This window comes from Hypanus sabinus, chromosome 12 (assembly GCF_030144855.1).
Source record: "Hypanus sabinus isolate sHypSab1 chromosome 12, sHypSab1.hap1, whole genome shotgun sequence".
Classification (NCBI taxonomy): domain Eukaryota; kingdom Metazoa; phylum Chordata; class Chondrichthyes; order Myliobatiformes; family Dasyatidae; genus Hypanus; species Hypanus sabinus.
Genome location: NC_082717.1, coordinates 16,525,160 through 16,548,300, shown reverse-complemented (window position 1 = coordinate 16,548,300; position 23,141 = coordinate 16,525,160). Strand labels below are relative to the sequence as shown.

Sequence of the window (23,141 nt, the reverse complement as noted above, 5' to 3'; positions counted from 1 at the left end):
AACCTCATTTTATTACTGCAATTTTTGGCATACCAAATGAAGATGGTAATCAGTTTTCCCCTTCAATCAGACGAATGATTGCTTTTGTAACATTAATGGCCAGAAGGTCTATATTACAAAATTGGAAAGAAGTAAATCCTCCTACTACATTTCAATGGCTTTCTCAAACTATTTCTTATCTGAGTTTGGAAAAAATTAGAAGCACTATTTTTGACTCATCAATTAAATTTGAAGAAACTTGGAGACCGTTTATTCGACATTTTCATATGAATTAATTTGGCCTTTTCCAGACCTTTCTGCTTATTCATGTTCAGGTATGGAGTTCCGGAGTTCTTTGACACTATCTTATACTTGTAAACTGTTATTATTGCCCATGTTAGTTTAGTTTAGTGTTTTATTTTTTTTTAATATATATTTTTTTTCACATATTTTTAATATTTTTTTTTCTTTTTTTAATGGTTATTTTTGTTTTTTTTCATATAATCATGTGGACTTGATTGATTAAGGTATTTTCTTTTGTTGATGTTTAGTAGGATATTATTATCTTATTATCAATGTGATTTCAAGTCTATTGTATTCATAATTTACTTATTACTATGTTATTTTTTTTGTGTATATATGGAAATCAATAAAAAGATTGAAAAAGAAAAGAAAGAAACTTTGAGTTCACATAGTGTGTGCAGATTCCTTTTCTTCTGGTTAAGACTGTTCTCGTGGTAGCTACTGATTTCTCGAGCTTACTTGCTTCTATTCTTTAAAAAACACACTTTGTACATCATTGATTACTTGTGCCATCTCTTTTGTAGATTGAGCCTCTCCTATCCTCCTTTCTTACTCGCTTGCACACTGAGTGTTATCCTTTCACAAGTGGTCTAACATTTTATTACAAATGTCAATTGCTTCAAGTTCTCTTTATTGCTCTATATCTGTTAATCTGCATTTTCACCCTATGCTCTGGTTCGAGTACCATGCATTGTTTGCGTGTCCCTGCTACATGTCATGTGGATGTTCTGTCTGAGACAACCGATCTGCTTGAAACATGATACTGCAGTCTAAATGAGTGTGCTGACTTTCACATTCTGCAAGGTTTCAGCCTATTCTGTACAGTTAGTATTTTTTGGTATAACTGAGCAATGTGTTTTGCTTCTTAGTCTTGCACCATTTCAATGCAGAGTTAATAACTGCTGTCTTGTCATTTACTATTTTTACAATATCTGTCATCATTAGCAAACATTAAAGCATAATAACATGTCAAAATAGGCTAGTATATCTAAAAACAACATAGTTATTTTTTTCAGCTACTGTACTTACCAAAATAGCAGAAGTCATTTGGAAACAAGAGAAAATCTGCAGATGCTGAAAATCCAGGTAATACAGACCAAATGCTGGAAGAACTCAGCAGGCCAGGCAGCGTCTATGGAAAAGAATACAATCGATGTTTCAGGCCAAGACCCTTCAGCCCTCTTTAGTTTAGCAACAATAACAAGGTCACAATTCTGATGTAAAATGACAATTTCTAATTTTTTACCTGTAGATCCTTTTGTACAACATCCTGTAAGGATGGAGGAGAAACTAAATTGTGTAGAAAGTAAATCACTTGATTTGTGAAGTTACTTAAATTGTAAAGTTTGATAAATAGAGACTAATTGCTTATAAATATTTTGACTCATTTTATATACAGAGACCAGAAGAAGATTCCGAACACTCGCTGTCTGCTGAAGATCTGGTACATATTCTTAACGACCGATCAGAATACATCCAGCATTTGGAGGCAGAGGTCAAACTTTTCAAGGTTGGTTCAAGTGTACTTATTTCTCAGATAAGTTAATAATGAGATGTTAGCTCTTTCTACGTTTAATAAAAAATATTTTCTCTTCCTGCCAAAACAATATGGCAAAGTAATAATGTATTCCTACTATAATTTATCCTAGTGTGTCAGATTAAATTTTAGGCACTTCTACAGTCACTATCTATTAAATGAACAAACAGGGAAAAAGCAAAAGAAGCTATCTTTTCCTCCTTATTTTTGTTAAGAATTCAGAAGGAATTTGCCCTTTTCCCAAATATAAAACCTTCTTAAAATTTGCAACCCATTTAAATTTTTTCTACTGACTTGATATCTACTCTATAATTCAGTCAATTTGAATGTTAAGATATGGGGCCAGAAACTCAATTTTGCATACACTAAATTGTTGCTTAACAAGGGATATGTTCCATTCTGTTACGGTACCAGAGATGTAGCTTGGGAGGTACATGGACCAAGATGAAGATGCATTTAACATGTGCATGCTGTTAAGGTTGTGCATATGGCCTATAGCACTCAGCCATAGATACTCCAGTTCACATTCACTTCCAGCCATTCCTACAATGTCACATAGACTTATTATTATATATTAAGTAATATATTTTATAAGAGAAAGTGATATTCAATCATCATCTACAGCAACAGGCAAGATGTGGCTGCATTATGCTCACAGATTTGCTCACCAGTTTCCCAAATTATAAAGATGACATTATTTTCATATGTAAATCTCTTAGTTGTATTATACTGCCCTGATGCCTTAATCTACTTTGGAGCAAACAAATGGCTAAACTTGTATCCTTGTTACCTTATCCATGAACATAATGTTCTACACTTGTCATTTCGAAGACCCAAATGATTCCACTTGTCCAATGACCTTTTAGAGGGATGTACCACAATGATGCACGGTATTTGATAGTTGTATTCATTAGTTCAAATCCAACACTGTGCATTGGTAGTTAGCAGGCATGTCATTGGCAGAAAGGTCACAGAAAAAAGCTCACGCCTTATCCTCCTACGGTTTGTCTCAGAGCCAGCTGACGGACACAATGGCCAAGATTCTATACTGAGCCACAAATGTTATTCTAAATGATTGGATGTCCACCTGGAACAATCTTCCCACTGGGTGCTTCCCTGAGCAGCTTACAAGTAGTTCTTATTCTTTCAAGCACATTCTTGATATGCCATCATTAACTTACACTAAACTCAATTTCCCCTCATCAGAATGTCTAAGAAGAGAAAGTTGAATTTTCATGAACCCGATTAGGAAAGAATTACAGTGAAACAATAAAATAAGGCATTGCAATGACATTTATTTCAAATATACTAATCGAGTAGGTTTACAGATATACCTGCTTATGAAGTACAGGCAGTCCCTGGGTTACGTACGAGTTCCATTCCTGAGTCCATCTTCAAGTCGGATTTGTATGTAAGTCGGAGCGTACATCCGGTATCATTTAGTGTCAGTTTGTCAAACGTTTGTCTTAGTATATAGTATATATTTTACCTTTCTATGCATATAAAACACTTAAAAAACGTTTGAATTCCAAGAATTAAACCACTGCATTGCTTAGTAATAATTATAGCTTTCATCATGTCAGGGCGTTTCACATGCTGCATTATTCTCACTTTATCCGTTATCCTTTAAAATTGTTCCGATCGTTGACCGACTGTAGCCTAACGCTTTTCCAATGACTGATGGCGTTAGACCTCTTTCTAAACACTTTATTATTTACGCTTTAATATCAATCGTGATCGCTTTCCGTCAATGGAACAAAAATACTGCAGGCGTCGGGTCCCGAGCTGCGCCGGCTCCCAAGGTCAGCTGGGTCCTAAGGACCACCGCACTGAGGCAGGCTAAATGGGACAAGTGGGGGCTGTGCTGAGTTTGGGTTTTTGATCCTCCACAATATTTCACGTGGTATTTAAACTGGAGATGGCAGTGTTTTTTTTTACGAGGTCGAGTTACGAGCTCGACGTCAACCTGCACGGATGGTATGGGAGTCACTGAATCGACATCAACCCGGCAAGGGAGCAGTCTGCCAGTGCATTGAACTCACTGATCTCACTGCGCCAGCAGCTGACCGGAACGGTGGGGGGGGGGGAGAGGGAGGGGGCAGGGTCAGGGTGAATCTTACTAAGAAAAATTTAAGCCAAATACAAAGTTAAATAGTGTCAATGGCAACAACTTAAAATGGCGGATGGCGTTCTTCTTCCTCGGTTTGTAAGTACGAGTTGTCCGTAGGTCGGAAGTTCGTAACTCAGGGACTACCTGTAGTCTATAATTGTCATTCCGTGTGACTGGTAATCATTCTATACTGCAAAAGCACAATTCCATAGATGCTGGAAATCCAAAATAAGGAGAAACTCCACAGAGTTGTAGACACAGCACAGCACATCATGGAAACCAGCCTTTCATGCATGGACTCTGCTTATGATTCTCATTGCCTCAGTAGACTAGCCAGCTACCCCAGACAGTTACTTTTCTCTTCTGCCCTGCTGTTATAGTTCTGTAGTATAAAATGGTCTCTTGACCTGGCAATCTACCTTGTTGTGATCTTGCACCTCATTGTTTACCTGCACTGCACTTTCTCTGCAACTTTTACACTTTATTCTGTTATTGCTTCACCTTGTTCTATCTCAATGCACTGTGTAATCCATATCAATAGTATGCAAGACTAGTTTTCGATGTATCTTGCTACATGTAATGATAATATTCCAATTCCAAATAACTGCTCCAAATAACTGAACGTTGACTTCTCTAACTTCTGTTAATGCCCCTCCTCCCCTTCTTACCCCATCCCTGACATATTTAGTTGTTTGCCTGTTCTCTGTCTCCCTCTGGTGTCCCCCCACCCTTTCTTTCTCCCGAGGCCTCCTGTCCCATGATCCTTTCCCTTCTCCAGCTCAGTATCACTTTCACCAATCACCTTTCCAGCTCTAAGCTTCATCCCACCCCCTCCGGTCTCCTCCTATCATTTCGCATTTCCCCCTCCCCCCACTACTTTCAAATCTCTTACTATCTTTCCTTTCGGTTAGTCCTGACGAAGGGTCTCGGCCCGAAATGTTGACAGTGCTTCTCCTATAGATGCTGCCTGGCCTGCGTGTTCCACCAGCATTTTGTGTGTGTTGTTAACTGCTCAGGGTTTATCTTCAGAGGAAGAGCTAGTTATTATATCAGGTTAATATCTTTTACAAGAAATGGCCCACTTGTGTTTTGAGCATTTTTATGTTTTAAATCCATTATAGGTTATTTATCCCAACTCATTGTGTAGCAGATTAGTGCAACGGTATGAATTATCCATCTGTGAATGATCACAAGCTCGTAGGAGCAGCTAGGTGGACCGGATGGGAGAAAGTGACTGAGAATTTGGAAGAATGTTCTCCAATTCATTGTCTTTAAGTCTCCCATCAATACTCTGCAGCGATACTCTTACTCCCATGCATGCAACCTTATAACATATATGGCATATAACATGAATGCTGTTTGAAGAAAGGTTTGTAAAACAGGTGAAGAAAGGAAATTTCAGCTGGATACAAGAACCTTTCGTTAATGTCAGTAGACGAAATCCTTCATCGCCTACAGCCTTTAATTGCTTCTTAAATGTGTGTCTTGCTAGAGCCCCCTCAGATGCTGAGACTGTATTCCAGATGGACCAGCATCTAGAAATAATAATAAAAACAGGGAATGGTGGAAACACACAGCAGGTCAGGCAGCAGCTGTGAAAAGAGAAACAAAGAATATGTGCAAAATAGTAATTATGTTTCTTTTCACCAATGATAGTTGATGTGAGATTTTCACATTTTTAAATTTAATAGTTCCAGCATCCGTAGTATTTTTTCCCTAATCTTCATTTATTCAAAAAGTAATGAGTTAATTTTCTTGAACCCCTAGCCTGAAACAAGAACTTGGAGAGATGACACAGCTTGTACACATAGTCCAGTCATAGTTGTGCAACGCAGAAACAAATGCTTTAGCTATCACAACAATCACTACTTTTTGCCCATTTACCCACATCAACTCTGTAATGTTCAACACCTTGCCTTTTTATATTCTAAATATAGTGATTGTATTTGACTCCTCAATTTCCTCTGAGCAACATCCTGATGAATCTCCTTTGTACTCTGTCCAACACTGCTGCATACTTAATGTGTTGACCTGAACTGCACAGGTTACTTCAGCTGCAATCTAATCAGTGTTTTGTAGAGTTGGCCCATGGTGTCCCTACTTTTTTATTCTGTCCCAACCTACAAAGGGAAGCATACCATAAGCATCATTCTCTACCCTATCCAAATGTGACTTCATTTCTTGTGACTGGAACTAAGACCAACATAGGAAATTAGGTTGCTGCTATGGAACTGTGTGTTGGCGCATGGCCAAGTGGTTAAGGTGTTGGTCCAGTGATCTGAAGGTTGCTAGTTTGAGCCTCAACTAAGGCAGCATGTTGTGTCCTTGAGCAAAGCACTTAACCACATATTGCTCTGTGATAACACCGGTGCCGAGCTGTATTGGCCCTTGCCCTTCCCTTGGACAACATTGGTGGCGTGGAGAGGGAAGACTTGCAGCATGGGCAACTGCTGGTCTCCTATACAACCCTGCCCAAGCCTGCACCCTGGAAATATTCCAAGGCGCAAATCCATGGTCTCTCAAGACTAATGGATGCCTATTATTATGAAACTGTAGCTGAACTGCATGTATGTTTGGTAATACCAAACACAAAGGAACAACTGTCTAAACCCATTTATTATTTCACACATACTTGTTACTAGATGCAAAATTTCCTTGTAGTACATTTAAAGAGCTTGAATTTTTCAGTGTTGATTTATGTTAAGTTTCTGGGTACTTTTTTTTAGTTATTATTTATTGCAAAATCAGTTACTTTCAGTTATTGTAAAAAAAAACTTTGGATAAATGGATCAACTATGATAAATTGCTAATCATGAATAATATATCCTCTTGACACCTACATTTATCTAGGGTTTTTTTCCCCACTGTCTGATTTCCTGATTAATGTCCATGACTATTTATATTACCAAAAACAAATGACATTTATCAGTAGTCTGAGAAAAATATTTGCTGTTTTGACATCCGCGTTCTTAAAAGTGATGGATTTCTCTCACATTTGTGAAGGGTGATATTTCTGCAGGTAGATATCTGAACATTTATTTATAAATCTGCCTGAAAAAAAATCATGTTCGCAATGTTTTTGTTTGTATCCATGAGAATTTAAAATGGTTGGGGTTATAATGCAGTGTCAATATTTTTATGAATTGGCAGGATCTAGTTGTAAAATGAGTGGCCGCTGTGTAAAGAAGGATCAAGGAGACTGAGTTTACATTCATTGCAGCTGAAAAGAATGAGAGAGATAGGGAGGCATAACTGGAGAAGAGATGGCTTCTTAAACTGGAGAGTCTACAACTAGACCGTGTTATCTCATGGTGATGAGTTGACCTTTAGAAACAATGGGAAAAAATTCCTTCACTTGGGGGTTTGTGAGAAGTCATGTCTAATTAAGTTGGAAGAAGTAATACATAGTGTGGTTAAAAGGTCAGGCAATGAATGAACTCTTTGATTTCCAAAGGGCATTTGATTAGGAAATTGTGAAGTAAAAGCCATAGAACTATAATATATAGGCCATTTGGCCCATCTTGTCTTCTCTGCCATTTCATCATGGCTGATCCGTTTTCCCCCCTGCCACAATCTCCTGCCTTCTCCCCATATCCCTTTATGCCTTGACTAAATAAAATCTATCAATCTCCATCTTAAATTTACCCAATGACTTGGCTTCCACAGCTACCTGTGGTAATGGAATTCCACAGATTTACCACTCTCTAACTAAAGAAATTCCTCATTACAGTTCTAAAAGGACACTCCTCTATTTTCAAGCTATGTGCTCTGGTGTCAGACAGTTCCACCATAGGAAGCATCTTCTCCACATCCACTCTATCAAAGCTTTCCACCTTTCAATAGGTTTCAATGAGATCACCCCTCATTTTTCCATTTTCTGGTGAGCACAGGCCCAGAATGATCAAATGCTCTTCATATGGCAAGCCTTTCAACCCCGAAATAATTTGAACCTTCTTCAATGTCAGCACTATCCTTTATTAGATAAGCAGCTCAAAACTGCTCACAATATTCCAAGTGAGGCCTCACCTGTGCTTTATCAAGTCTAAACATTGCATATTTACTTTTCTACTCTAGTCCTCTTGAAATGAATGCTAACATTGTTTTTGCTTTCCTCACCATAGACTCAAGCTGCAAGTTAACCTTTAGGGGATCCTGCACAAGGACTCCCAAGTCCCTTTGCACCTCAGATTATTGAATTTTCTCTCTTTTGAAAATAGTCCACAGTTTTTACCAAAGTAAATGAACATACACTTTCCAATACCGTATTCCATCTGCCTCTTCTTTACCGATTCTCCTAATCTGTCTAAATCCTTCTGCAGTCTACCTACATCCTCAAAACTACCTGTTCCTCCACCTGTCTTCATATTGTCTGCAAACTTTACTACAAAGCAATCGGTTCCATCACCCAAGTCATTGACATATAACATAAAAAGCAGTCCTAACCAAGACCCCTGTGGAACACCAACCAGAAAAGGCTCCCTTTCTTCCCACTCTTTGCATCCTGCCAATCAGCCGATGCTTTATCCATGCTCATATCTTTCCTGCAATACCATTTGCTCTTAACTTGATAAGCAGCATCATGAGTGGCTCCTTGTCAAAGGCCTTTGGAAAATCTAAGTGCACAATATCCACTGATTCTCCTTGTCCTCCTTGTTATTTCCCCAGAGAATTCCAACAGACTTGTCTAGCAAGATTTTCCCTTGAGGAAAGTGTGCTGACTTTGACCTATTTTATCATATGCCTCCAAGTACCTCAAAACCACATCCTTAACAATCAACTCTAATATTTTCCCAACTCTTGACATCAGACTAACTGGCTTACAATTTTCTTTCTTCTGCCACCATCCCTTCTTATAGGGTGGAATGACATTAGCAATTTTCCATTCCTCCAGAACCATGGTAATGGAGTTGCGACATAGGAGGTAACTTATTCGTTTATCTAGATAGCAGGAAACTGCAAATGCTTTTTTTTTCCATTGGCAAAACGTAACAACAAATATGCCTCAAAAATCTGCACTGTTGCTTCCTCTTTGAATGTACAGAAGGTATGGTTACTAAATGTTCTAATGATACAAAAGCTATGCAAAAAAGAAAGTTGTAAAAAGAACATAAAGAAGTTATCAGTAAATGGATAGGTCTGGCATCTAGATTATAATATATGGAAATGTGAAATTGTCCATTTTGTCAGGAAAATAAAAATAGAAGCATATCATCTAAATGGCTGGAGATTCTCAGATCTCAATTTCGGAGATATATGGGTTTCCCTGTGCATGATTTGCATATAGGAATTGATTATAAAAACTAGCGATGTTACTTATTGCTTTGGAGAATTGAAAACAAACAAGGGGAGATTGAGACTCATGTCCATGAGGGCCTTGATAAGATCAGAATTGGAGTGTTGCATACAGTGTCAGTCTCCTTGGAGTTTAGAGAGTGAGAGGTGACGTTGTTGAAACTTCTATGATTCTGAGTGGTCTTGACATTGTGGAGGAATATTTCCAGTTGTAGGAGTGTCCAGAACTAAGAATCACTGCTTAAGACCAAGGAACTTCTTACTTAAAACAGATGAGACAAAAAATTTTCTCTTCAGTCTTTGGGACGGAGTCCTTGAATGTTTTTAAAGCAGAAGCTGGTAAGTACTTAATAACCAAGAAAAGGATGGAAATACAGAGTTGAGATTACAGTTTGTGTGGCTTCAGAGCTGTGTATCAGACATAGCTATAAGCAGCACTGGGCCCCACAGGGGACTGTATTGACTTCCTTCCTGTTTACCCTGTATACCTCAGACTTTAGATACAATACTGAGTCATGACATCTGCAGAAATTCTCTGATGACTCAGCAATAGTTGGGTATATAAAAGGAGGACAAGTGGATGAATATATGGTCCTGGCAGAGGGCTATGTCAAATGGTGCAAGCCTGTAGAATGACCTGCAGCTCAACTTTAAGTCAAAGGAGATGGTGATGGAGTTTAGGAAGACTAACCGTGCATTGCTCCCTGTTACTATTGATGGTGAGAATGTGAATGTGGTGAGGACCTACAAGTACCTGGGGGTGCACCTAGATGTCAGACTTGAGTGGAGCACCAATGGAGAGGCTGAGTACAAGAAGGGCCAGAGTCGCTCTACTTCCTGAGGAGGTTGAGGTCCTTTGGAGTACACTGGTCTCTCCTCCTCAATGAAAGCAAAACAACATCTATTTGGGACAGATTTAAATATGCTATACAGCAATCAGCAGAGGAGATAATCCGATTACAAGAAATCCAACACACCAACAAAGGGTGGATAACCCAAGAAATTCTAGAACTAATGGAACAAAGAAGGTTAGTGAAGAATAATGAAGTGCAATACAGAGAGCTAGACAGACAGTCCAGACAATTGTGCAATATTGCAAAGGAAGAATGGCTGAATCAAAAATGTAATGAAGTAGAACGCCATATTAACAACAGCAAAGAAATGCACAAGAAAATTAAGGAAATTACTGGAATTAAGAAAACCTCCTCTACAGGATGTATAAGATCAGCAGACGGATCCATACTAACAGATCCGGATAAAATATGTGAGAGGTGGATTCAGTATATAGAGCAGCTTTTTGAAGGTAATAGAAGGGAACCCCCATATATTAAACACCCTAATTCTGGCCACCTATACCAAAGAAGAAATAACTAAAGCAATGAAAAGCATGAAACATGGTAAAGCCATTAGACCTGATGAAATTTCAGTGGAAATGATACAAGCCCTAGAAGATCTGGGCATAGATATTCTTTTTGAACTGTTTAATGGCATATATGAGTCTGGTGTATTGCCTGACGATCTCTTGAAATCAGTATTTATAATTCTGCCAAAAATTCCTGGACCAATTGACTGCAAAAATTATAGAACAATCAGTCTTATGAGTCACATAATAAAGATTTTGTTGAAAATTTTTCTGAGTTGAATTAAAAACAAATTAAGGTCAGAAACTTCTAAACTGCAATATGGGTTTATTGAGGATAGAGGAACTAGGAATGCAATTTTCATACTATGAATGCTTTCTGAAAGGGCAATTGAATATCAAAATGATGTCTTTTTATGTTTTATTGATTTCACTAAAGCATTCGACAAAGTGCATCATGCATAATTATTTCAAATTCTCACTAAACTAAACATTGATGGAAGGGACCAACAACTGCTTCAAAATTTATATTGGAACAAAACGGTGGCAGTAAAAATTGATGATAATATTAGCAGTTGGGCTAAAATTCAAAGAGGAGTTAGACAAGGATGTGTTGCCTCACCAGAATTATTTAATATCTCTAGTGAAATGATTCTCAGAGAAATAGAAGACCTAGATAGGATAAAATTGGAGGTGTTAACATCAACAATATAAGATATGCAGATGATACCACCCTAATAGCAAGTACTGCAGAAGACCTACAAATCCTCCTAGACAAAGTAGTACAAACAAGTGCAGATTTTGGTCTAACCGTCAACTGTAAAAAAAGCATCCAAATGTATGGTAATATCAGTAGGATACTCCCAACTGCCAATTGTACATCGGTAACCAAGAGATTGAACAAAAGACCATCTTTATTAATTACCTTGGTAGCTTTATATCACAAGATGCTAGAGATAAAATAGAAATAAAAAGATTTGCCATTGCCAAAGCCAACTTCCAAAAAATGAAATCCATTTTTACCAACAGACACAGTTCTATGACAACAAGGTTTAGGCTATTAAAATGTTACATCTGGTCAATCTTGCTCTACGCTTCCGAAACATGGACTATAACACCAGAACTCCAAAGAAATTTAGAAGCAACAGAAATGTGGTTTCTTAGAAGAATGCTGAAAATATCATATAGAGGTAGGGTAACTAATGAGACAGTACTCCAACGTGCCCATACAAAAAGATCTTTAATGAGAACATTAAATGAGAGGAAACTTAAATTCCTGGGCCATGTCATCAAGCAGGGAGAAATAAAATGCCTTACATTACAAGGCCATATGCCTGGGAAAGGCGGAAGAGGAAGGCAAAGAAGAAATATATGGACACTGTGAAAGAACTAACAAATCTAAATGTGCGAGATATCATTGACGCTGTGAGGGGTTGTTCGATGTGGAAAGCCATGATCGCCCAAGCGTGTAATATGCAAGACACATGAAGAAGAAGAAGAAGGTCTCTCCTTCACGTATTCTACCAGTCTGTTGTGGCCGGTACAATCTTCAATGGGGTGGTGTGCGGGGCAATGGCACCAACATGGGAGATGCCAACAGGCTCAATAAAGTGATTAGAAAGGCAGGCTCTGTTAGAGGAGTCAAACTAGACACACTGTGGTAGAACAAAGGACCCTATGGAAAATCCTATAGCAATTCTGGACAATGTTTCACACCTGCAGAACAGAGGAGCACTTTCAGTAATAGACTAAGACAACTGTGCGGCTCCAAAGAGCGCTATTTGAGGCCATTCTTGCCCTGGGTCATTAGGCTCTATAATAGTCAATATTATAGCCGTGGAAGTGACCTCCTGTTAGACTGTTTGAGGGAACTTATTTTTTATTCTTTCTTACTTCTCCTAATATTTGTATATCTGTACTTGTAATGCTACTGTGACACTGTAATTCCCTTTGGGAGCAATAAAGTATCTATCTATATCAGAGGTTGGTTTTTTACATGGACTGCACTGCCATGGATGGTAGGAGAGGCTGATACAGTGAGAGATTCCTAAATGGGCATATTGATGGAAAAAAAATAGAGGGTTATTGGTGCTGTAGGGCAGAATAGTTAGATTAATCATGGAGTAGGTTTATTTCAGTTGGCACAATATTGTGGTCTGAAGGGCCCATCCTGTATTGTACTGTTCTAAGTTTTGCTGTGAAGTTTATGAAATAACAGACCAACTTATTCTATGAAAGCAAGTCATGATGGAAATATTTAACAGGTCAGCAACAGCTAGGAAGAGAAAAAACAGAATTAATGTCTTAAGTTACAAAGTGATAAAAGCAGACAAATCAAAAAGTTTTTTTAAGATGGAGAAAAAGGCTAAACGAGTTAAAATAAACAATAGAATGGAAGGCAGCAGATATTAAATAACAAAAGAAATGAGGAACCAAGATAGAAGCAGATGGTTGTAATTTGTGGAAAAAAAACAAGAAGAAAATGGATCAAGATCAAGCATAATTTGGTATTCTGGAGACCTTATGGAACCTGGAAAAATCCAACGTGCCTAGTCAGAAGATGAGATACTGTGCTTCTAAATAGTATCTATCTTCACAGGAACCATAACGTTGAGACAAAGTGCTCAGAGTGGGAATGGAATGAAGTCATAACTGACCAGAAACTTGTGGTCATGTTTACAGTCTAGTTGCAGAAGTGGTCACCAAATATTTTCTGTCATCCTTTTTCAGAGGATACAACATTACAGTCAGAGAATATAATGCACTAATTGATAAATGTATAAATTAATTGATCTCTTGCCTGGGAAAAGAAATGCCTGTGGCCCTGAATAGTGGGAAGGGTGAAGACTAAATGGGCTGTTAATGTCGTAAGTTAATAGTATGAGAAATAAAATTGTCAGAAATTTTAATTTCATGACTTTAACTGTAATACATGCAATACAGAATCAGAATCAGGTTTATTATCACTGGCATATGTCATGAAATTTGTTAACTTACTATTTGTTAACAATTTATAAAATATCGTTGCATTTTTGTGAATCTCTAGCAACATGGAATTATATTTCAGTTTTATCCTTATAATAAGAAATGCAATTTAAAAGCCACATTCTAATCATGAGGGGCTTTGCTACAATGCACAACGTTACAGTTAGGTAAAGCTTTCCTCTGACTTTACACTTGTCAGCAATATTCATTCAATAATGATGTGGCAGTTACTAAATAGGAGGGAAAAGACAGCATTGCAATCCAGCCCTGAAGCTTGAAAATTATCATTGCACTCATACCAAAGATTAATTCTCCTGAGCACTATAAATTAGAAGTTTCAATATGGTGAAATGCTTAGGAACATGGGTTTTAAATATTTTTATTCAGATTTTGTTGTGTTTCGAAATTAAGTATAGTGCAGCAGTTGCACGTGTACTTACAGAAAATATATTGAATTATTCTTGCATTCAAAATTTATATCAGCTGGTTTTAAAAATGTGATAAGATTAAAGGGTATAAAAATGCAATATAAAATTAAAATTAGATATCAGTGTAGTCAAATAGATTTTGCTAATCTTTAATTCCTGTCATATATTAGTTGATGTATGCACTGCATATAAATCATTTTACATGGTTTAATTGGTCTCTGAATAGTTTCAATATGAATGGACATAAATCAATGCAATAACTTGACATTGTAAATTGCCACAGATATTGTCTATGGTTTCAACTATGATAGTGATATTCTATCTCTTAATTTGTGCTCCTAGGTGAACTATAGATTTTTAATGCTCTTCCAGTGCTGAGAAATCCGGTATATTTCAAAATAAAAGTCTCATTTCATGTTTGTATAGTAAATTTGAGCAAAATGTTCAAAATAACCAAAATTAATATATTCAATATTTGTAATTGCTTTAATTTTCAATGGGGAAAATGGAATTTTAAATTTTCTTTACTAGGCAAAGAACCTAATCTCAGTTCATTCACTGTTAAATGTCTGACATTGCATGTTGTGTATTTTACCAATTCAGGAGGAGTTTACACAAATGAAGCAGCGGGTACAGGTTGTTGTGGTTGAAAATGAAAAGCTGCAAGAAGAACTAAAATCAAGAGCAACTTGTGATGCTGTGAATGAAGCACCAGTGTGCTCTTTTCCAGTAAGTCTGAATCTCCCAGGACATATTGTGTTTTTCACGATAGAGTAAATGAGGAGAGGACGATTTCTGTAGTGGGGAAGTCTTGGACCAAAGGACATAACCTCAGAATAGAGCGATGTCTGTTTAAAACAGAGATGAGGAGGAATTTCCTTAGTCAGAGGGTGGTGAATCTGTAGAATTTATTGCCACAGATGGCTATGGAGGCCAAATCATTGGGTATATTTAGAGCAGAAGTTGATTGGTTCATGGTTCATGAGGTTAAAGGGAATAGACAAGAGAATGGGGTTGAGAGGGAATGTAAGTCAGTTATGCAATGCCAGAACAAACTTGATGGGCCAAATGACCTAATTCCAATCCCTTTTTTTGGTCTAATATTTTAATAACACTACTTTTGTTTTTAACTTATAGTTAAAATGAGAGGTTCATAAACTGAAGTTTAAGTATAAGGGATTTGCTTGTAATTTGTATCTGGTATGCTGGGATTTGGCAAGCTAAGACAGTGATCTTTGTTACATGAATATTTTTTACATGAATACTTGCATGAATTATTTTCTCAATTCCACAGTGGCCTAATAGATTACATTGTGTGAAAACTTCCATGCAGAATGAACTTTTATACTCAACCGGGTCACCTGAAGTGGGTTGCTCAGCAGGACTCACATTGATTAGTGGCCATAATTAATAGTTATCAAACTTGGATTGCTTGTTTGCTGAATCCTGAAAGTCCATAACGAATCATGCATGACATACAAAAGCTTCTAGACAGAGGCATCAGTGTAGTTTATTGTGTGCTGCATATACTTGCAAGGGAACTCTTTATCTATATTCAAATGATTAACATTTCCTAGAATGCAAATGGTATTTGCATGTCAAATGAGATTCTTCATGTAGACATCAAATGCCATTTATTTGCAGTTATTTGAGTCCTAAATTATAGAATGTGCATAATTTAAGTCAAATGATTTATGGACATGTACAAATGTTTTGTATTCTTAAGAATGAATCTAATGACTTTACATTTTATTCATTTTGTCCCTGATCAAATTTTGAGCCCTTTTTAGATATGCAATACAAAGGTGATGATTTAACCTTTTTCCTGGTGCTTTGAAGAGTTACTAATTAATCCTATCTCAAAGCTCTTGTAGAATAGGTTTTATTTTATAAATTAATATATACAGTGCCCATAAAAAGTATTCACCCCCTTGGAAGTTTTCATGTTTTATTGTTTTACAACATTAAATTACAATGGATTTAATTTGTTTTTTTTTGACACGATTAAAAGTAAAAGACTTGTGTCAAAGTGAAAACATCTCTATAAAGTGATCTAAATTAATTATAAATATAAACCAAAATAATTGATTGCATAAGTATTCACCCCTGTTCAAGTCAGTATTTAGTAGATGCACCTTTGGCAGCAATTATAGCCTTGAGACTGTCTGGAGTCTGTAGGTCTCTATCAGTTTTGTACATCAGGACACTGCAAATTTACCCCTTTCTACTTTACAAAACTGCTTAAGTTCTGTCAGATTGCATGTAGATTGTGAGTGAACAGCAATTTTCAAGTCCAGCCACAAATTCTCAATTGTATTGAGGTCTGCACCTTGACTTGGCCATTCCAGGACGTTAATTTTGTTGTTTTTAAGCCATTCCTGTGTAGCTTTGGCTTTATGCTTAGGGTCATTGCTCTGCTGGAAAACAAACCTTCTTCCATGTTGCAGTCCTCTTGCAGACTGCATCAAGTTTTCCTCCAGGATTTCCCTGTGTTTTGCTGCATTTATTTTACCCTCTACCTTCACAAACCTTCCAGGGTCTGCTTATACCAAACAACATTTAGTCTGATGGCCATGAAGCTCAATTTTGGCTTCATCAGACCATAGAAACTTCTTCCAATTGACTTCAGAGATTCCCACATGCCTTCTGGCAAGGTTTCATGTGAGCTTTTTTTTCCAACTGTGGCTTTCTCTCTGCCACTATCCCATAGAACTGCAACCGGTGAAGCACCTGGGGAACAGTTGTTTGTATGCGCAGCCTCTCCCATCTCAGCCACTGAAGCTTGTAACTCCTCCAGAGTTGTCGTAAGGTCTCTTGGTGGCCTCCCTCACCTGACCCCTTCTTTCAAGGTCACTCAGCTTTTGAGGATGGCCTGCTCTAGGCAGAATTACAGCTGTGTCGTATTCTGTCCATTTCTTGTTGATTGACTTAACTGTATTCCAAGGAATATTCATTGACTTGGAAATTCTCTTGTATCCATCTCCCAACTTGTGCTTTTCAGTAACCTATTTGCAGAGTTGCTTAGAGTGTTCTCTTGTCTTCATGGTGTAGTTTTTGCCAGGATACTGACTCATCAACAGTTGAACCTTCAAGATTCAGGTATAGTTTCAGTACAATCAATTGAAACACTTTGATTGCACATGGTAATCTCCATTTAACTAACTATGTGACTTCTAAAACCAAATTAAATCCACTGTGATTCAATGTTGTAAAACAATAAAATATATAAACATCCAATGGGGTGAATACTTTTTATAGGCACTGTACTTTTCCACCTACTGAGGAACTGAATCCATCATCCTTACAGTAGACAGTTTTTTTTGTAATTTATTTTTTATTGAAGTTCATCATAAAACAAACATTTCCATAAGATGTATTTTAGATACTGTACATATATATCATATATTCATATTTGCCACAAATCTCCACATAATATTTATCTGAAGTGTACACTTATAGAGAAGAGAGGAAAGAAAGAACAAGCAAAAGGAAAAAAACTATGTACAAGGGAGTCTTTTTTTTACAACATATTCATTGATTTGTGAGAATAAAGTCAGGCCTATGAAATGTTATGTAGTTAAATCATTTTTCCCAGTATGAATCAAATTGTTCCAGCTTATGATTAACAGATACTGTTATCTTCTCCATTTTGTAAATGTCCATTGTAATTTCCATCCATGCGTTTAAAGTTGGGCTCTCCTGTGATAACCATTTCCTGGTAAGAATCTTTTTACCAGCCACCAGCAATATAGTCATTAAATATTTATCTCTTTTCAACCATTCTTGAAGTTCATACCCAAAATATATGGTCTTACTTTCTAAAGGTATTTTAAAGGCATTCTGAAGGTCTTGTAGGGCATTGTGTATCCCACTCCAAAAGTCTTTGATAATGAGGCAATCCCCGAAAATATGAGGATAGGTTGCATTTTGATTTCCACAATTTCTCCAACAAACAGGGGAGGTTACTATCAAATGGGATTTCTGAGAGGGTGTAATAAAATATCTTACCAAGTTTTTCCATCCAAACTCCCTTCATTTCTGTGAACTGGTACACTTTCATTGATACCTCCATATTATTGTCCATTCTTCCTCAGATATAATTATCCCTCCTTCTTTCTCCCATTTTGTTTTAATGTATCAAGTCGAATACATTTTAAGATTTGGCAAACCTTTATACAAGTTTGAAATGATTCTACTACCATTATCTGAATTAAAGGCTTTTCTAAGTAACTCTATCAAACATGTTCTTGCCATGGTTACATTTTTAACCCTCCTATTAACATATTGTCGCATCTGCATATGTCAATTAAAGTCTTGTTTTTCTATTAAGTGTTTTTCTTTAAGCATTTCAAAACTGAACAGTGTTCCTTCTTTCACCATATTGCAAAGAACTGTTATTTCTTTAGCTGTCCAGTCCTTAAATCTAGCATCCAGTTTATTCAGCGTAAAATCCAAGTCATATGCACACCATTTAAAAATTGCAATATTCTTTTATAATGGTTTTCCATATTTTGAGAGTCCATTTCACCCATGGGTTATCAGTAGTAATTATGTAACTGAGTAGATTGTTATCAGCCAAAATTGCCTTATGGGGATGGAAAGTATCCTCTCTTCAATATTTTTCTATTGAGCGTCATATGATGGGGTGCACTAGCATATCACAGCTCTCAACTGTGCTGCAGAATATTCTCTAAGAGAGGGTAGGCCCCACCCCCCACATTTTCTTGGCTAATTGCGAAGTTTTGAGACAAACTCTAGACCTTTAACCTTGCAATATGTATCTTAATAGCATTTTGTTCCATTCATTGAATTGATTTTGGTTAATCTCTATTGGTAGGGTCTGAAAGAGAAATAATAGTCTGGGCAATATACGAGGGGTGATTGATAAGTTTGTGGCCTAAGATAGAAGGAGTCAATTTTAGAAAACCGAGCACATGTATTTTTCAACATAGTCCCATCCTACATTTACACACTTAGTCCAGCGGTTGTGGAGTATACAAATATTGGACCTCCAAAAAGTATCCACAACAGGGGTGATTGATAAGTTCGTGGCCTAAGCTGGAAGGAGGTGAGTTATACAGCTCTCATTACACACATGCAGGTCAACTCTTTGAGTGATTATACAGAAAGTTTGAAGTAATAACTCATTTCCTTCTACCTGGGCCACAAACTTATCAATCACTCTGATGAGTTATTAACTTGAAACTTTCTGCATAATCACTCAAAGAGTTGAACTGCATGTGCATGTGATGTGAAATGTATTAACTTAGCAGCAGCAGTTCAATGTAATATATAATCTAGCAGAGAGAAAAAATAAATATATGTTTTCTCAAATAAATAATAAATAAATCAATTATGTATATTCAATAGATTTTTAAAAAGTGCAAAAACCAAAAATACTGTACATTTTTTTAAAAGAGTGTGGGAGTGTCCAAGGATTCAATGTCCATTTAGGAATCAGATGGCAAAGAGGGAAAAAGCTGTTCCTGAATTGCTGAGTGTGTACTTCCTACCTGATGGTAGCACTGAGAAAAAGGCATGCCCTGGATGCTGGAAGACCTTAATAATGAACGCTGTCTTTCTGAGACACCACTCCCTGAAGATGTCCGGGGTTCTTTATAGGCTGGTACCCAAGATGGAGCTGACTAGATTTACAATCTTCTGCAGCTTCTTTCGGTCCTGTGCTATAGCCCCTCCATACCAGACAGTGATGCAGCCTGTCAGAATGTTCTCCACCGTACAACTATAGAAGTTTTTGAGTGTATTTGTTGCATGCCAAATCTCTTCAAACATCCTAATAAAATATAGCTTCTGTCTTGCCTTCTTTGTAACTACATCAATATGGTGGGACAAGGTTGGATCCTCGGAGATCTTGACAGCCAGGAATTTGAAACTGCTCACTCTCTCCACTTCTGATCCCTCTGAGGATTTGTATGTGTTCTTTCGTCTTACTGAAGTCCACAATCAGCTCTTTCATCTTACTGACATTGAGTTCCAGGCTGTTGCTGCGGCACTAAACCACTAGTTGGCATATCTCTCCTGTACACCCTCTCATCACCACCTGAGATTCTACCAATAATGGTTGTGTCATCAGCAAATTTATAGATGGTATTTGAGCTAATCCTAGTCATACAGTCATGTGTATATAGAGAGTAGAGCAGTGTGCTAAGCACACACCCCTGAGGAGTGCCAGTGTTGATTGTCAGTGAGGAGGATATGTTATCAGCAATCTACATAGATTATGGTCTTCCAGTTAAGAAGTCAAGGATCCAATTGCAAAAGAAGGTACAGAGGCCCAGGTTCTGCAACTTCTCAATCAGTATTGTGGGAATGATGGTATTAAATGCTGAACTATAATCTCAAATCTGTGTTGATCTACTTATAGTGCTGATTACTTTCAACTTACCAACTCTATTTGACTGCCATCACCCAGGTCATGCCCTCTTCTCATTGCTGCATCAGGGAAGAAGTACAGAAGCCTGAAAGCATACTCTCAACAGTTCAGGAACAGCTTCTTTCTCTTTGCCATCAGATTTCTGAATGGGCATTGAACCCATGAACAATACATCATTACTTATTTTCTCTTTTTGCACTACTTATTAAATTTAACTTCTTAAATACTTTATTTTACAGTTTTTTATTGTGCTGCCTCAAAACATCAAATTTCACAACATGCTAGTGATATTGAACCTGATTCTGATTCCAGCCTATCTTAAATTTCAATGCCTCTCACCAATTTTTCCCTGCCCCCTGCTCTTGGGCAACATCTCTGCACTTTAAAACCTTGATAACATTTTGATAGTTTCCACTGCATTCCTTCTAAAACACTTTTTTGTTAAGTCTTTTTTACCCTATGGGTAAATACCATCGATAAATGTGTTTTATTTCCTTCAAGTTTTTGTGATTTCTAATACTGGGTAATCTTTATGAACCTTTCCAGCAGCAGTCAAAAAGTGCTTGTCCAGGAGATCAAATCCCCACCAGCTCACTCAAGGTATATCAGACTTCTTCACCATTGAAGCAACAGGATCAGCCGTGTTCAACTCTGCCACAACATGAGTGCAGTACGATTGCAGAAGCAATCAAGAAGTGGCAGCAGGAAGTAGTGAGTAGTGTGTGTGTGTGTACTTTTATTTTGGAGAGAAACATTAGAGACTACAGATGCTGAAATCTGGAGCAGCACATAAACTGCTAGAGGTCAGGCAGCATCTGTGGAGGGAGATAAATAGTCGGTGCTTTGGGTTGAGACGCTTCATCTGGTCTGAAAGGTTGAGGGGAGAAAATCATTAGAAAAAGGTAGAAGGAAGGGGTGGAACAAGAGCTACAGACAATAAGTTGATCTAGGTGGGTGGGGAGAGTAGGAACAGCATCAGGCGCTTGGTGGTGACAGATGGAAATAACAAGGGGCTGAAGATAATGAAATCTGATAAGAGAGGGATGTGGAGAAATGAATAAAGAGTAGGAAGTGAGAAGGGGAACCTGATTGGAGGAGTGTGTGATTGGCAGATGGAGGAGGGAAAACAACATGGTGATAGGGGACTTGGTTCAGGAGGAGAGAGAAAGGGGAAACAGTTACCACAAGTTGGAGAATTTAATGTTCATTCCAACTGGGTAGCCGTCAGATGATTGTTTAAGCATAAGTCAGGGAAAATTATTGATTCGCTGTCTCAAACTCTTCTTAAGATTCAGAGAAGGATCATTAAAAACAAGCTGTTAGAAATACTCAGCTGTTTATGGAAGGAATAACAGTGACCTTTCATCAGAACCAAGTTGTAATGTGATTAGAAATCTCACTTGAAAGTAACTTCATTTTCCTTTTCAGGAAAATCTAGAGAGTCTATATGAAGGGAAGACAGCAACTCTGGAGATACAAGTTTCATTATTAAGGTAAAAGAATTTTATTGAAATAAAGTTCCCTTTAATTAATATGAAACCAGTGTAGTCACTCGTGATGCTCTTTGTTTCCTTGCAATCAAATGTGATTTATCTCCACTGTAGTTTTATGGGTTTGAGATGATGTACAAAGCCATAAACAAAAATGCTGGACAGACTTAGCAGGTCAGGTACCATTTGTTGAAAGAGAAACATTTAATAGAAAATGAAGTTTTCAATCTGCTTTTCTTTGCCCAGAGCACCTGATTTGCTGAGTGCTTCCAACATTTTGTGGTCTTGTTTTAGATAACCACATAACAATTTCAACATGGAAACAGGCCATCTCGGCCCTTCTAGTCCACCATCTGTTGTTTATTTTAAGTTTTATTTGCTGATGAGGCCAATGTGGGACTTCCAGACTCTGCCAAAGGGGGAGAAAGAGATGCTTGGGGTATAGGTGAGTCAAAGTCAAATGTAAGTTTGTTACCAAGGTGTGTGTGTGTATGTGTGTGTATATATATACACACACACACTACCTTGAGATTTATTTTCTTGCAAACATTTTACAGGAATACAATAGAATTAGGGTTCTATTGTCTGCTGCTATCTCTCTCCAGCAAATGCTGAAGGAGACAGAGTTGTGGTCGCTACCTCCAAAATGCTCTCCCACCAAGAGATCTGACACCTAACTAGGTTCATTTCCTAATACCAGATCAAGTACGTCCTAGTTGGCTTATCTACATATTGCATCAAGAAACCTTCCTGAACACACCTAACAAACTCCACCCCATCTAGACCCCTTGTGCTAAGGAGATGCCATTCAATATTAGGAAAGTTAAAATCTCCCATCACAACAACAATGATGGTACACATCATCAAACAATCTTTCTTTCACTCTTGCTAAAATCAGAAAAAATATTGAAAGAGATGTGAATTTCATCAATATTTGACTTTGCTTAGAGGTGGTTCCAAAGGTATGGGAAGCAGTACATATTTTCCAGCGTCTCATCCTGGGAATTTGTGATCAAAGCTGAAAAACAGAGTCATAAAATAGTACAGCACAAAAATGGGCCCTTCAGCCCATCTGGTCCATATTGGACCATTTAAACTGACTTCTCCCGTTGATTTGCACCGGGACCATAGCCCTCTAAACCTCTACCATCCATGAACCTATTCAAACATCTCAAACATCCTAACCCAATCAATCTTTCCTTATAACTCAGGTCCTACAGACCCTGCAAATTCTTTGTAAATTTTCTCAGTTCTCTTTCAACC

General features: G+C 37.5%; 1 protein-coding gene and 1 long non-coding RNA gene across 6 annotated transcripts in view; one reads left to right on the top strand and one right to left on the bottom strand.

Moving 5' to 3' along the window:
* The window catches only part of sdccag8 (SHH signaling and ciliogenesis regulator sdccag8), a 415,457-nt gene that overhangs the window by 39,953 nt on the left and 352,363 nt on the right, over positions 1 to 23,141 (top strand). For 3 of the 4 annotated variants that reach the window (XM_059985604.1, XM_059985605.1, XM_059985602.1), the window contains exons 4-7: positions 1,682 to 1,792; positions 14,598 to 14,723; positions 20,935 to 21,099; positions 21,817 to 21,881. In XM_059985604.1, coding sequence (XP_059841587.1) covers positions 1,682 to 1,792; positions 14,598 to 14,723; positions 20,935 to 21,099; positions 21,817 to 21,881 — 467 coding nt within the window. The remainder of the gene's footprint in view (positions 1 to 1,681; positions 1,793 to 14,597; positions 14,724 to 20,934; positions 21,100 to 21,816; positions 21,882 to 23,141) is intronic. The other variant, XM_059985603.1, reaches the window with a different exon arrangement.
* Positions 1,310 to 23,141, bottom strand: part of LOC132402667 (uncharacterized) — a 52,326-nt gene continuing 30,494 nt past the window's right edge. For both annotated transcript variants that reach the window (XR_009515034.1, XR_009515033.1), the window contains exon 3: positions 1,310 to 1,414. This is a non-coding gene — a long non-coding RNA (uncharacterized LOC132402667). The remainder of the gene's footprint in view (positions 1,415 to 23,141) is intronic.